We start from the raw sequence: 14,274 nt of genomic DNA on the forward strand, positions 1-14,274 counted from the left end.
CTTTGCATGAATTTTACTACACTTTTTAAGTTTCTTTTGATATTCGTTTCGTCGTCCTAATATGGCAAAATGGTAAAAACACAACACGTTAGCGAACGACCTGGAGATGTTACCTCGTTTTAACCAACCATGGAACAGCAAATATAACTGAAGGAATAATCATAATAGTAATGCAAATAATAATATATTGTCTTTATGTGACTAGTTATCTTTTCAGGTTTGCTATTAGTCTTAATCTGTTGGAGTTCAGAGTTGAGGTCACGGTTAAAAGTTAGGAACTATGGCAAGTTAATGCATAACACTAAACTCAATCTTAACATATATGTTCAATAGATGTCACTGAAGATTGGAACATGGGTTAGAACTTCGAAGTCGCTTTTTCGATTCTAATTAGCTCGAAAACTCACTTCAAATTCACCAAATAAATGAAAGTATTAAACTAAACACCATCGGCTTTGTTATTATATATAAACTGTGTTGCAACACTTAGAGAAAAAGAGGATGAAAAATTCTGAAATTTTACTCATAGATTACCTCTGGTTGTATAGAAAGGAAATGAGAAGGCAGTGAGTGGTTAGTGTGCCCATTTAAAAAATATAAGATAATTAGATCGTTAAACATCTGCTTGGGTATAAGCCATACTTAGAGTGTAAGGAAGATCGATACTCCTAGATTATCAGAATTAAAACGGAGAAGAGCTCAAAACTGGAACTCAGTGGAAGAAAAACATACATATCACCCACTAAAGCTACTCCTCCTCTCAGACTAACGATCACTGAGAGGCTATTTTGTCCCAGAACGGAGCCTATCAAGAGTATACATCCGCGACCCCACATGGAATCTAATTCAAGACCTTTAGTCCAAAACGTGAGCGCTTAACCTCTAGACCACTGAGCAACAGATACACTAATCCAAAGCACTGAAGAGAAATAGTAATAAACAAACACTCACCTGATTCTGTAGATCATTGTTACCAGTTTGTAAGCTATTCACAGTTGCATTACTCTCTGATAAATTACGTTCCAAATCTAAAATCTGTTGACGTGATGCTTTTAACTTAGAGTTGACTTCTTCGATCTCCTAAAACAAAAAATACTGGTAACAATTTTCGTAGTAAATAGATATTTTGTGTTATTCGGCAACAAAAAACCTCATTTTAAATCACTATGCCTGCTAACTTTGTAGGTTATAATCTCCACAGGTTGATTTCACCTGGGGTAACACTGAAAACCAACAACCACGAAACCATCAGTGGCCTGCAATCTGACTCCATATGATCGAATACTATTGATGTCAATGAAATATGTATGCTATTTACTTCGTATATACTCTATCCCTGTATCCCGTATATAACAATGTAGATATGAGAAGCCAAATACCAAAGTATTCGAGAAACATATACATTTCAGACATTCAATATTGTAGACGAATAATAAGAGAGGAGGAAAAATGCACGTGAACTGGAGTGGCTGAAATAGCTGACTTTGTGAGTAATGGGTGACAGTCTTTATAAGCATGAAAGAGGTACAAGTGAGTATACACAGATACATACGCACTAACACACACAGGTATAAAGCACCCTTAAGGCTAAACGTTAGTGATTGGCAGGGGCGAACATATGGACGACAGGAAAAACCGAAAAATTATAAGTTTACCAATTCAAACGTGAAAACAAATCGCATGGGTGTGTGATAAGAGATTTGCTACAAACTCCTTCAATTAAACGATAGTAGTCAGATCGCTGGTAACTGACACGAAGATGTTCCTGAACGTCCAATCAGAAGTCATCAACTGTGTGGTTCACAAATATCTGGACGGAAAACCCTGTCACCTCTAGCAATCGATAATCATTGCCCTGAACTTAAAATTGCAGTTGAAATCTTACCAAGACATCTCGAACTTGTAGTCTTAATGGTTAAGTATTCATCCCAACTCCTGAAGATGTTTATGTGCATTCTTGGTAATGGTTGTCGGTGCGCACTTTCGAACAGTTCGATCCTAGGATAAACGTTATTTAGTGCTACTTGCTTTTAAATGGTAATCCCAACTGAAATCCATCTATGTGACGAATATAGTCCATAAATAGATCTCCAAAACATCTACACATTCAATCTTATTCTCATTAGAATTTTTTTCTACATTAACTTACTCGTAATCGTTGTCCAGCTAAATTATCCAAGTGTGTCACTTGTGACTGAAGTTCAGTTTTTTCAGCAACTAAAATTCCAATAGTTTTAGCGTGTGCTTTAATCTACAAACAGAAAAATGAAACATCAACTTTTTGAAAACAGAAAGTTTAAGATCAAACGGAAAAGGCTCTATTTTACTACATGACAACACAATTTTAAACAGACGAATAATTCTACTTTTCCGTCATTTATATATGTGAACTTGACATATGTGTATGATAGTTATATGAGTCTAGATACTTATTTGTATCTATTACAACAATAAATGTTGGATCTGGTTTAAATTTGATGGAATAGACATAATTGTCGTATCCACTACCTTTTTCTCATTATCAGTTTGCATTAGTGGAAATTAGGTCGACATGTATGTACGAAGTTAGATGGGTATACATTTAGACTGTCCATGAATGAACACCCACTAAACCGGTCAACTTTATACAAAAACATCAAGAATTAGCTACTCTGAGAATAAGGTAACTACCCACAACAAGAATTCAACGATGTTAATCTACATATTAGAATTCGGAAATGTCAGTCATTGGATTCCAAATAAGCGGTGTAAAAGTCAAGTACTTATTGAGAGACAGAAAGATCTTAAGTTTGACCCCAGGTGGTTTAGTGAGTGTCCATTCATGGGCAGTCTAAACTAAGCCAAAAATTTCTTTAGTGAATTTCGGTTCTCCATAATCTTCCAGATATCACTAATCAGTGACGAAAATTAACCTTAATAATAAATCTAACTCTGTGACTAAGTAAAGCTGGAACTTGTTGCACAGTGGTTAGAAGTCAGATGCTTTAAATGTTAAAAGGCCACTGCATACAACACCGATCTCAGTCCATATCACTCAATACTGAGTCAACTAAGCACGCATAGTCTTTACAACTTATTTCAATCTACAGATCTTAGTAACCGACTCAAAAAACCTCATGCTACTCACTAAATCGATTTACTAAGCTAACTACATAGAACACATCGATTTAATTGATCTTTAGTAAGGTCAAATTTCTCAATCCGATTGATTGCTATCAGTTAGAGACACCTTTACGTCGTGTGTATGCATGTGCTTTCAATTCGTATTTACACTTTCGTGTACTTTATGTAAGACATGCAATATTAATCAACAAGAATGTTGAAATTGAAACAAACTAGAATCAATATAAAATGAGAAAAACCATTTTTGTTACTAAAAATAACCAGAACAACCATCACACTTAATCTTTCTTTAAAAAAAGGACTAATCTGTGACATACAATGATGATGGATGAAATAACAAAACACTTTATACTATTTTTCTCATTTTCTTTTGTTTCACACAAAAGCTAACAACTGGAATAGGTGTATGTTTACATTTTTATGATAAATATAAGTTAGACAAAGTGTCGATTAGTGCAACCCAGATGGTAGTTCAAACACACTGGTTTCAACCATTAAATTTCGGGTTTCAACCACAATTCACTTCAGTTTGACGGACTGAGTACTAACAATAGCCTTGTTACTTGGTAAATGAATTGATAGAATTATTAATGGTATAAACAAAGAAATTACGATTTGTACTTGGAATTCATACAATCCTACCACTAGAATACTAGGACACAAGACAAATATAAGATCGGTAAGAACAATAGAACTGAACACTACTTATTGAATAATAGAATCACTAAATAAAGAACCATACTTGGTCACGTGAACTCAAATACTAGTCAACTATTGAAAACTAGATTACAACAGGCCAGAACAATAGTTTATTGATACTAATTACAAACAACCAACGTTGACTAAAATCAGACTAGACACGGAGAGAATAAAAAATAATCTATTATGTTCACTATGACCAGATAAAGCCATCTTCCTTAACTGGTCAGTCAATTATTATCTCCAACATATTCATTCATCAACACAAGAACAGGTTTGTGTGACTGCTTTTCAATCATACCGTTCTAGATGAAAACTAGTGATAGTTGGTCGGCTGCCCACACACAAAACTAGGTGTATCAGATTTAGAACATGCAACCGAATAGTTGGATCTTATCAGCTCTAATTATTCGAATAGTGTTGGATTTTAGAGAAAAGATGGAGAAATGAAGCTATATATCTATTCCCAATTCAATGCTGATGGATCGATAACCCTATAAACTTTGGCTATTTCCCTGTTTACTCACGACCTTCATTTGGTATATGTCTTAACATTATTTTACTGATGTCAATTTTAGTAACTTTAACAACCTGAATCAAAGCCTTTCTGTTCCATGATATATGTTGATTTGCTTATTGAAAAATAAAAATCTAGGAATGAATTGTTACAGATCTTGTATTATATATTAAGAATAAAACTAAGACAATCTTTAGATCAAGGGACCGATACTTCCTCCAAAGCTGGGATTAAAACCGGACTGTCAAACGAATTTTCTTTCAAGTACATACAAACCACTAAGCTACTAAATGAGTGAGAAATTCGAAACATTTATTTTCCTAAAGTCATATTTTTCACCTATTAGTTCCTTGTATTATAACTCAGATAAACAATATTTGAAACCGTGTAACAACTGACAATTTAAGTCACACAAGTCTGACTGTTGTATGAGTTTGATTCACTGGCGAATAGTCGGTTTTCTCCATATTGCAGATACATTTCGCTGACAGATGTCAACTATTATAAAAACCTAGGTATACGAATTTCTGATGATCGCCTTCAACTACCCACAGTTAGTTAAACAAAATATAATGTCACGTAGAATCACTTAGACTAGTGGCCATATTGGAACTAAATTAATACTCGTTTAGCTATAGTTCAACATGATCTATGATTCCTGAAACATTGCGCAACTTATAATAATCATGTGTATTTTTGTGACACATTTATTTAATCGGTTAATAAGCTGGTGATTACTCACAAGAACCAAATCGACAAAATTATGTTACGATGCAAGTTTTAGCAACAGACAATATGTCACCCTTCATATATACTTGGAGGAAAATGTTTCCAACTCATCATTCATTTGAGTACAGGTTCGAATCACACACTGCCTATCTCGGTTTCAGCAACGGGATAGTATTATTGAACTCGTACCAGGAGGGAGGTCTCGTGATTCTTCTTTAAGAAGTGGAGTCGTGACCCAGTGGTTGTGGTTTATGACTTCCAGTCACTAAGTCGCAAGTTACAACACCAATCCACGTACTCCAGTTTCATATACATTCACATAAACAATCTCATTCTGGAACTCAACCTTCAATTATCCAAGAACCACAGTAATCATCATCATCTCTCTAACCCATTATATATACAACATTTTGTAAGTTTAAATCTATGCGTTCAACTTTGAGTAACATTATTTTTGTGAGACCTAGTGTGATACTGACCCGTTGCTTAAATTGAAAGAAGTAAAATGGTGATTCGTACTTCTCACCTGTTGGCTAAAAGCTGACTAACTAGCTTAGCCATTAAGTAACTGCTAGATTGTAAAAAATAATCATTCTGATACAAACCCATATGTCTTATAAATTCAAAAATGTTAGTGAAAAAAGTAACTGAACAGTAACACTAACTTGTTCTTTGGTTTTCTCTAAGTCTCGTTGAGATATATTTTGTAAATTTGCACGTTCACTGCTTAAATCAGTCAATCGACGTTCATATTGATCTTTCATTAAGTCCAGTTTAACTTTTAGATGTTCATATGCTCGATTGCGTTTTTCTAACATTGAAGCTAATTCAACATTTCTTTCCTACGTAAAATAAAAAAGACTCAGTGTCATTTGGTTCTTTTCAATTACATTCAAACAAATTGTATCAAATAATCAAAAATTACCCACATATATAGACATATATAGGTATCAGAGTTCTGCATTATGGTTGTGAACAGATAAACAAAAATGAACCGAGTTTCTAGTTCAGTAGACTGTACTACACTAAATATGGCTTAAAATATCCAAATAAGACTGTGATGAATCGGTGCCTAACTCTTGAGTCCTTCATTTCTCCATAGAACAATGGTTTAGTGATTAAGGTATTTGAATTTCAATCAGTAAGTAACAGACTCGAACTACAACCCTATCGGTTTTCACCACTAGCCTCACAACTAAAGCGTATCTTGAAGCCCATTAAATAAAACTGTATTAGGTAAGGAATTTTAATATTAATACACTTCAATAAATTTAACTGCATAGTATCGGTTAATACCAGCAAATAAATGTGGCCTACTAGCACATCTCCCCTAAACAGACAGTCGATTTACGTAATGAATAATAACAACATACTAAGTTATGCAAATATTTTATATAAGTCACAATATTGTGGGCAATAAACTTGTTGAACTAACTTTAATGAAGCTCAAAACTATAGCTTTCTTTCACTTGATACTTAATTTTAGAAACCAAGCAAAAAACAACGTTCATAGGATGATATGAAACATTGTCACAAATACAAGAAACTCAAATTAAGAATAATTATTTTGACCACCAGAACCTTTATTGCAGACTAATTCCTTAATGTGTGTTAATTCCAGGCTAAACAACAAATGTCTGATATTGATCAGGGATATCAAAAAAACTTTAACTCAGATGGTAATTATCCGTGGAATATATAGAATCACTTTTCCTCCTTCGAGAATCCTCCACACAATTGATGAAACGACTAACTGAACAACTGTTGAAAAATCCCTCGACATTTTCTTTTCAATATCTCCTGTAAACAATACATACAACTATGCAACCTAAACATGATAAATATCGTGAGATAAACAGGCGACTGACTCAAATTGCAGACAGAAAACACAACTAATTACTTTACTATGTATATTACAAAATTAACAGTAACTTACTTCAAGTTCTCGTACTAAATGATTTTGACCTATAGACATTTGAGATGATTCACTAGATAATAAATAATTAGGTGAACAATGTGAATAATCTTTCGTCAATTGATCATGTGATTCACAAGTTTGATGACAGTATTGTCGACATGATTCAGAATGATGATATGATTCTAGCAAACTTGATGATGAAGACGGTGACATCCTAGTGTTTTTTAATTCATGGTTTGAAGTAAATTCATTCATTATTGGGCTAGTAGCACCTGAGGTATGCATTGAACTAGTTAAACGGTCTGATTCTTCTAATATACCATCTAATTGACGAGTTAATTGTAAAAGTTTCTCAGTAGCAGCTGTAGGCCTTTCAAATGTAGACAAAAGAGAAACCATTTAGTGTCATAATTTATGCACATTTCAAAAGGTGTAGATTTCTTTTTAATATGAGAGTTAAGGCAATTATTTTTTACTAGATATGAATGCATAAAAGTTAGTTTTTTAAAGAAAAACAAGCATTTTATGCAAAGTTGGATGGTGACTAACACTAAAATCTAGGAGGCACATTCGATCATATTCGCGACTCGTCAGTTGGATGCACCTGCATATAGGAGTTGGTGTTCACTCCGGGACTCTAAACCATTACCGTACATCCAGCCGACGAGTCCCAAAAAGGACAAAACCCATATCCTGGATTCCACTGCTAGCCACCATCCATCTCTCCTTAAAGAATTCTCTATTACTTATGTGAAGAAAGTAAAAGAAAATTACAACAGGATCGCCATTGAGTTTTATTCTGAGACATGTCTGATGACACCTCAAGACACCGTGTTGCAATATTTCTAGGGTTCCAATCAAAGAGTCAAGGATGATAAAGATGCCCCGGACTGGTATAAAACACTCTGGCTTTCACTATAAATCAACTGATCTCATCAATCACGCCACCATTAGCATTACCACAACTACCCAAATACAAAACCGCTTCCAAATCCTCACTATTAAAAGTGACTGCAGGCACAGGCTCCTGACAGTTCTTCAAAATTAATTTACACTTGGAAGGTGAAAAGCACATGGTATACCTACCAACATGGATCGCCAACTGATTAAGTGTGGGTTGCTTGTTTCGAGTATCATTGTAAAATAAAACAAAATCACCTGCATACTCAAAGCCAAAAAGATTTTCTCCAAGTAAAGAATTGACACCACCATCACCTGATTCAGTCAAAGCTGTCTCCACGATGTCATCGATGGCAAAATTGAAGAGAAATGGAAAGATTAGGCAACCCCAACTGACCTCACTCTTTGAACAGAACAATGGAGGTGTTTGTTTCTAAGCCCTTCAAGATGTCAACAAACTTCTCAGGTACACCCTTCTTCAACAGACAATCCCAGAGAACAATCTTGTCCAACAAATTGAAGGGAGACCTGATATCAAAATACACAACAACTGGTGGCCGGCAATAACTATGACAATGTCCTGGTAATTGCAGGCTGAAGAGTGGGGGTAAGTTATCTAGGCCTGGTGATTTGTGCTGCTTCATATATACACTTTACATACGCCAAAACAGACTGATCTAGTCTTTCATATCAACAACTGGAAGCTTCAAACACTTGAAAATTGATAGAAACAAACACCATTCAAGAAAACTTCTTGTATCCAACTCGGATCTATACTCGGGTTCTTAATGTTATTGCACAATAATGGATGATCAGATATGCTTTAAACATTATAGTTTGTATAACCTTAAATACAAAATATTGAGCTTCATCAAAGTATGTACAAGGAAAATGGATCACATCAAATACCAACATACATTATCTAGTACGATATTAGCTTTTATTGATTCAGTTAAATTCTAATGAATACTTAACATTAAATTTTAAGCTGACCATTATTTATTCAGGTAGGTATTTCATGTGTTTTATTAAGATTTCCCAATTCAATACAATACCCAATTACATTTAATCTGAAAGATTAGTGATTTGTGTGGCGCATATATATTTGGTGCCTCCTTGTAAAAATATTTGTGTTTAAGTAAATTTTATCTAAGACTGTCGTAACGCCCGTATCAATAACTATAGTTTCTTGATCTTAATATGTGATTAGGAGTCATTTTGATAAATTATAAGTTACCAAATAACAACAATCATCAATTATTGGGAAATTAAAAATAGTGTGCAATTGTTTCATCATGTTCTGTCTTTCGTTTAGGCAGTAAACAACAGTTAAAGGATTCCCTTATTCTAAAATAACACAACAGTCGATTGAACCTAACAAACAAAAAACCCATGTATGCTATGTGTCAAACACGTAAAGAAACTGAGTTATTAACGTTGTTACGTATGGAGATCATTACACAAACAAACGATCCCATTATATCTAAAACGTCACTACACTGAGTCAGGATGACTTTCGTGATTAAGCTTTATTCAACAACTATTTAATGAGGTGCAATTTCTTTATATCTATAAGATCTGTTGAATAAATAGGCGAATACATAGCTGGAAACTCAAAAATGATTCCCCGCCAGTTGCTGGTGCATAATACCACTGCCCTAGATAAGTATTCCTAGTCCTTACACTTAGCATTCTATAATTACTCTTTGCTTCTACAATCCAAACCCGTTGGGCAGGGATGGGATTGACGCGATATGGAAGTGAAAAATGCAGAACAATGGTTGAGGAGGACGATTTTTGTTTTTTATTTTATTTTATTTAAACACATAAATATTGGTACAAGGAAGCACCAGATAAATATTCGCCTCACAAATCTCATTCGATTTGTGTGAGGGCTGAGATACTGCCCAGGTGCCCAAACCAAAGCAGGTGGTTTTCTTAGGGGGCCACACCCGGAGCCTTTGACCTAAAGGTCTAATCCACAAGGCAGTGGAGCATCGTAAATAGATGCAGTCCCATGGTAGCCGATGACCAACAGTTGGTTCATACGCCATTCGTTCCTTCAGGATACTGGAGCCCATGTACACCATTGGTTTGGAATCAGGGTTTTCCAACTCCCCTAGGTGGACCCTCCATGTCCACCAACCCGGTTGAAGCGCCAGACATTCGCTTTTCGTCCTCTCACTTTCGTAAGCAACATCCCCGCCACGAGAAGGCAGTGAGTAGGAATTCCCTGGCAGAGGCTATATATTCGCGCGGCCATGTGAGAGCATTTGGAGAGGGAGAGCGGACTCTCCCCACTCTCGGCCGTACCAGGGCATTTGGGGGCGGACGATTTTTGAGGATTTCACGACTGTTTCAATTGACTGAAATGGAGAAAGGATAAGTCTAATACAGACAGATGCGAATTATTTGTGATTGATAAATTTGATATACCTCAAATTTCCTTATTTTAAAAGTTTACATAACCGTAATTCACGCATTTATTAGGCAAATCAGGTATATTTGGCTTTGTGTTACATTCTTTCCGTAAGTGGTGACATTGACACTACCTGGGTGCTCAAAGCTAGGCAGATCAGTCAGCGTTCGAACTGCAGACAAGTGATTGAAAATCAACTGTTGTAGTCGCTAAGTCTGTTTTTCTAAAGCAAGAAAAATAAAAATGTTGACCAACCTGACGCAACTAGCCTGAAAATGTGGCACAGTAACTTAGAGGCTCCATACAATCACAGTGTGGTTCAAAGCCAGGCAAATTAATATGAACCTGGTAAATGGAATATTAAACCAACAGTACCAGGAAATGTAAAATCAGAGAGGAAAGACGGAAAACACATACAACTTACATATTGTTTACCACTTCCTCCTCTTCCTCAACACCAGATTGTGGGTAAGATGACTGTCCAAGTGTACTATTTGCTTGATTAGAATTATTTACATTATTTACAGACGCCGAAGAAACATGATAACAGGATGTTGGAAAAACAGTGAGATCGTTAGGATCCAGTTTGCTCTGCTGATTGTCAAATTCCATATTAGCAGGCATATTATTATTATTATTACTATCATTATTATTATTAGCATTATACATACAATAACTGAGGTACTCAGTATTGTCAGTCATTGAAACGCTTTGATTTATAATTCCACTAGGTACTTCAAATGCAGATGACAATGAGGTAGGAGACGAAGCAACAAACTGATGTTTATCAGTGAGATTCGAATGAATTGTCAAGTCATGTAAAACAACACCTTGACCATTTTCACTATAAGGAACGAAATGGTTATCATCATTATTATTAGGCAGAGACTGAAGTGGTGAAGGATGATAAGAATAGGCAGTAGAATTATTAAAATAGTCAGTAAGTGATATAACTGCATTATCATTATTCTGTGGTACTACCACACTCGACGGAGATTGTGGTTGATATATTGAAGTATTCGCATAATTTTCACTGACGTTTACATGTGATAAATTAAATCCGTGTTCATATTGTTCTTTCTGCTCAAGTTGAATCGCCTGACAATTATCAACGGGTAATCTATAAAAACCAAATCCAAACACACAGTGAAAGAGTTAATCGGTAATTATTCGAATTAAACAAAATATGATCAATCCGCAATGAGTATATGTGGTAGTAAGAATAGGTTGTGGGATTTATGCATGTCACATACAAGTACATATAGGGAGAGATTCATACAATACTAATCATACTTTCCCTACCTTCGTATGAAGATACTTTTTCTATTTACTTATTCATTTTCACATAAGGTCTTACTACTTTACATGGGATAACTTTTTGAAAACTCAATCAGTTTGTTTTACATACATATACCACAGATTGATGCCAGACACTGAGTTAAAAGGGTGAATTACGTATTCTAGATAATATAGTTTTTGAACTGGATACAAATGTTCAATCAGCACCGACGTACATGTTAATATGATCAATTTCGGAAAGTTATGCACTTAAACATATCAATACTGAAATATACTTACATGAAGTGATTATCTTCGCGTTGTGATAAAAAGTTGGTCTGAAAAAGAAAAACCAAACGAATCAAAGGTAGTATTTAGGATAAATAATGAATTAATACCAAGATATTTAAGACATAAAGTATAATTAGTGACCTTAGATGTACAAAATATTGCTCCCAGAGTATTACGTGTGGCCTGCAACTTTTAGTGAACTTAGTGACGTTATACAAAAGCTAAAAGTCACTACAAAATTCACATAGTAATCATTTCTAGGCTTTATAGTTTTCTCCAATACATCACCGCTATATGACAACAAACTAAATGAAAACGAGATACAGGGTCAGGTATAAAATAGCATCAGTTAGTTGAAAACTATACACAAAGTTGATATTGTTAAACAAGTCGCTTTAGCTATTTGTCAACAAAATTTTAAACTTGAGACCAAAGGTTTGGAGCCTTGTCCAATTTCGACGAAGTTTACCCATTGTAAAACCAATTTTAATCATTAGTCTACGGATGATAACAAGTGTAGCTACACATTTGTAAATGGGGATTAAACATGAAAAGATCAACTGCACAAGTGAATGGATGGGTATACATTTATACAGGATGATGAAATACATTGAGACCGAAGATATGATTTATCAATAAGCCTTAAAATACATGCAACTCAAATCCAAAACTTTTCAGTAAATGAACTTTGGCAACAAATCATGGTCTGAATAAAAAATATTTCCCCATTACTTACTTGATAGTCCCCAGTCCCTGAAACGTTGAAACCATGAGTTTGGTTGACGTATGATTCATCTAACTGTCTTTTAGCCTTAGCAGCTTGGAATTCTCTTAGCTATTAAAAGGATTTATAAGAAAAAATATGACGCAGTGCAAAAAATCACTTCATAATATCAGTTTATGTGTAATTCATTTACCATGTAAAAGTGAGAAGGTAATGTGAATTGGAAATTGTAATAGTTCGAGGTTCAGAATTAAAATTTATGACCCGGAAAGCAAATGTATTACGCATGCGTGAGTAGTAAAACGTTTTCCTGAAGCACAAATATTGGTATAAAGCGGCACCGAATACATATGCGCCACATAAGTCACTGGATTTGTGTGGGTTGTGACACTGCACAGGTGCCCAAAAAAAATCAGGTGGTTTTCTTGTGGAGCCACACTCGGGACCTCCGACCTAAAGTTCTAATCCACATGGCAGTGGAGCAACATAAGGAGATGCAGTCTCATGGATAGCCAGTGACCAACAATATGTTCGTATGCCATTTAGTCCTTCAGGATACTGTAGCCCATGTGCACCATTAGTTCGGAACCAGTGTTTTCCAACTCTCCTAGGTGGATCCTCCGTGATCACCAACCCGGTTAAAGCACCGGACAGCGGTTGTATACACGTGGCCATGTGAGAGCATTTAGAGAGGGGGAGCTGACTCTCCCCACTCTGAGGAGTACCAGGGCATTCGGGGGCTTGACAATAATTCTCTAGAAACCTAAACACAATGTATCAATCCCATGACACCCCTATTGGCATATTTACGTTGTATAAGTCTTATATCGGATACGGAATAAACCGAAAATACCCGTTACGCCCAATTAACAGAATCTACACTTCCTGTCTACGTTAAGATTGAAACTTAAAATGTCATATATCGGAGCGAGAAACATCTGAGTATCTAAGCCACACTTGTTTTAAGAAAGTAAACAAAAAACACCACATGGCTTTATCAGTACAAAGCTAATTTAATTCCGTTTAAATGATAGTAGGGCTTAGTGACACAACTGAAATTTATTACGACCTTTTGAACAAAAGTGTCGGGATATGAAAGTTAAAGACTTAATTTCCGGTATCAGTTTGTAAAATTACCACATAAAAGGTTAAGTGCATTGTAGGACAGCGGGTCAAATTGTGGAACGTCCTTCGTAATTGGGAAATATGTATAAGTTATTAGTATTTCACCATGGACCGACGTATCTCACGTAAGGCAGAATCACTGAGTACATAACGGTTTTAAAGGCAAATTACTATTGAGCTAATAAACCAGCAGATGTGGCCATAAACACCTAATGCTGAGATAATGACAAAGAGAATAAACCATTCTTCATACAAATCGGTACCTTCTATGCATTATCTAATCCTAACCACCACCTAAATAGACGTTTTATGTGGACTAACACCGCAGACCACGAAAAAACTACAGGACAAGTCATTTTAGCGGATTTATAATGACACTATTCATTTTTTGACAAAACAGTACGCAGATATATCTGCGTACTGTTTTTTCGGAACCAACAAAATAAAAGTTTTCTCCAATGGTATAGCCGTATTTTAGTAAACACACCTTCTTTCGCGCAGCGGCTATTTTGTCTTCTCTACTCAATTCCGGCATCTTAATCCCGCCAGAG

General features: G+C 35.3%; 1 protein-coding gene across 1 annotated transcript in view; it reads right to left on the reverse strand.

Annotated features, from left to right (window-relative positions):
* The window catches only part of Smp_129550 (putative paramyosin (Allergen Blo t 11)), a gene marked incomplete at its 3' end in the record, with an annotated part of 25,541 nt that extends 11,267 nt beyond the window's left edge, over positions 1 to 14,274 (reverse strand). Inside the window, exons 1-7 of the mRNA XM_018793057.1 lie at positions 14,211 to 14,274; positions 12,611 to 12,709; positions 11,884 to 11,921; positions 10,730 to 11,425; positions 7,005 to 7,356; positions 5,734 to 5,910; positions 2,150 to 2,251 (exon numbers count right to left, since the gene is read on the reverse strand). Coding sequence (XP_018647607.1) covers positions 2,150 to 2,251; positions 5,734 to 5,910; positions 7,005 to 7,356; positions 10,730 to 11,425; positions 11,884 to 11,921; positions 12,611 to 12,709; positions 14,211 to 14,258 — 1,512 coding nt within the window. The 5' untranslated portion in view covers positions 14,259 to 14,274. The remainder of the gene's footprint in view (positions 1 to 2,149; positions 2,252 to 5,733; positions 5,911 to 7,004; positions 7,357 to 10,729; positions 11,426 to 11,883; positions 11,922 to 12,610; positions 12,710 to 14,210) is intronic.

The sequence above is a fragment of the Schistosoma mansoni genome, chromosome 1, assembly GCF_000237925.1.
Source record: "Schistosoma mansoni strain Puerto Rico chromosome 1, complete genome".
Classification (NCBI taxonomy): Eukaryota; Metazoa; Platyhelminthes; class Trematoda; order Strigeidida; family Schistosomatidae; genus Schistosoma; species Schistosoma mansoni.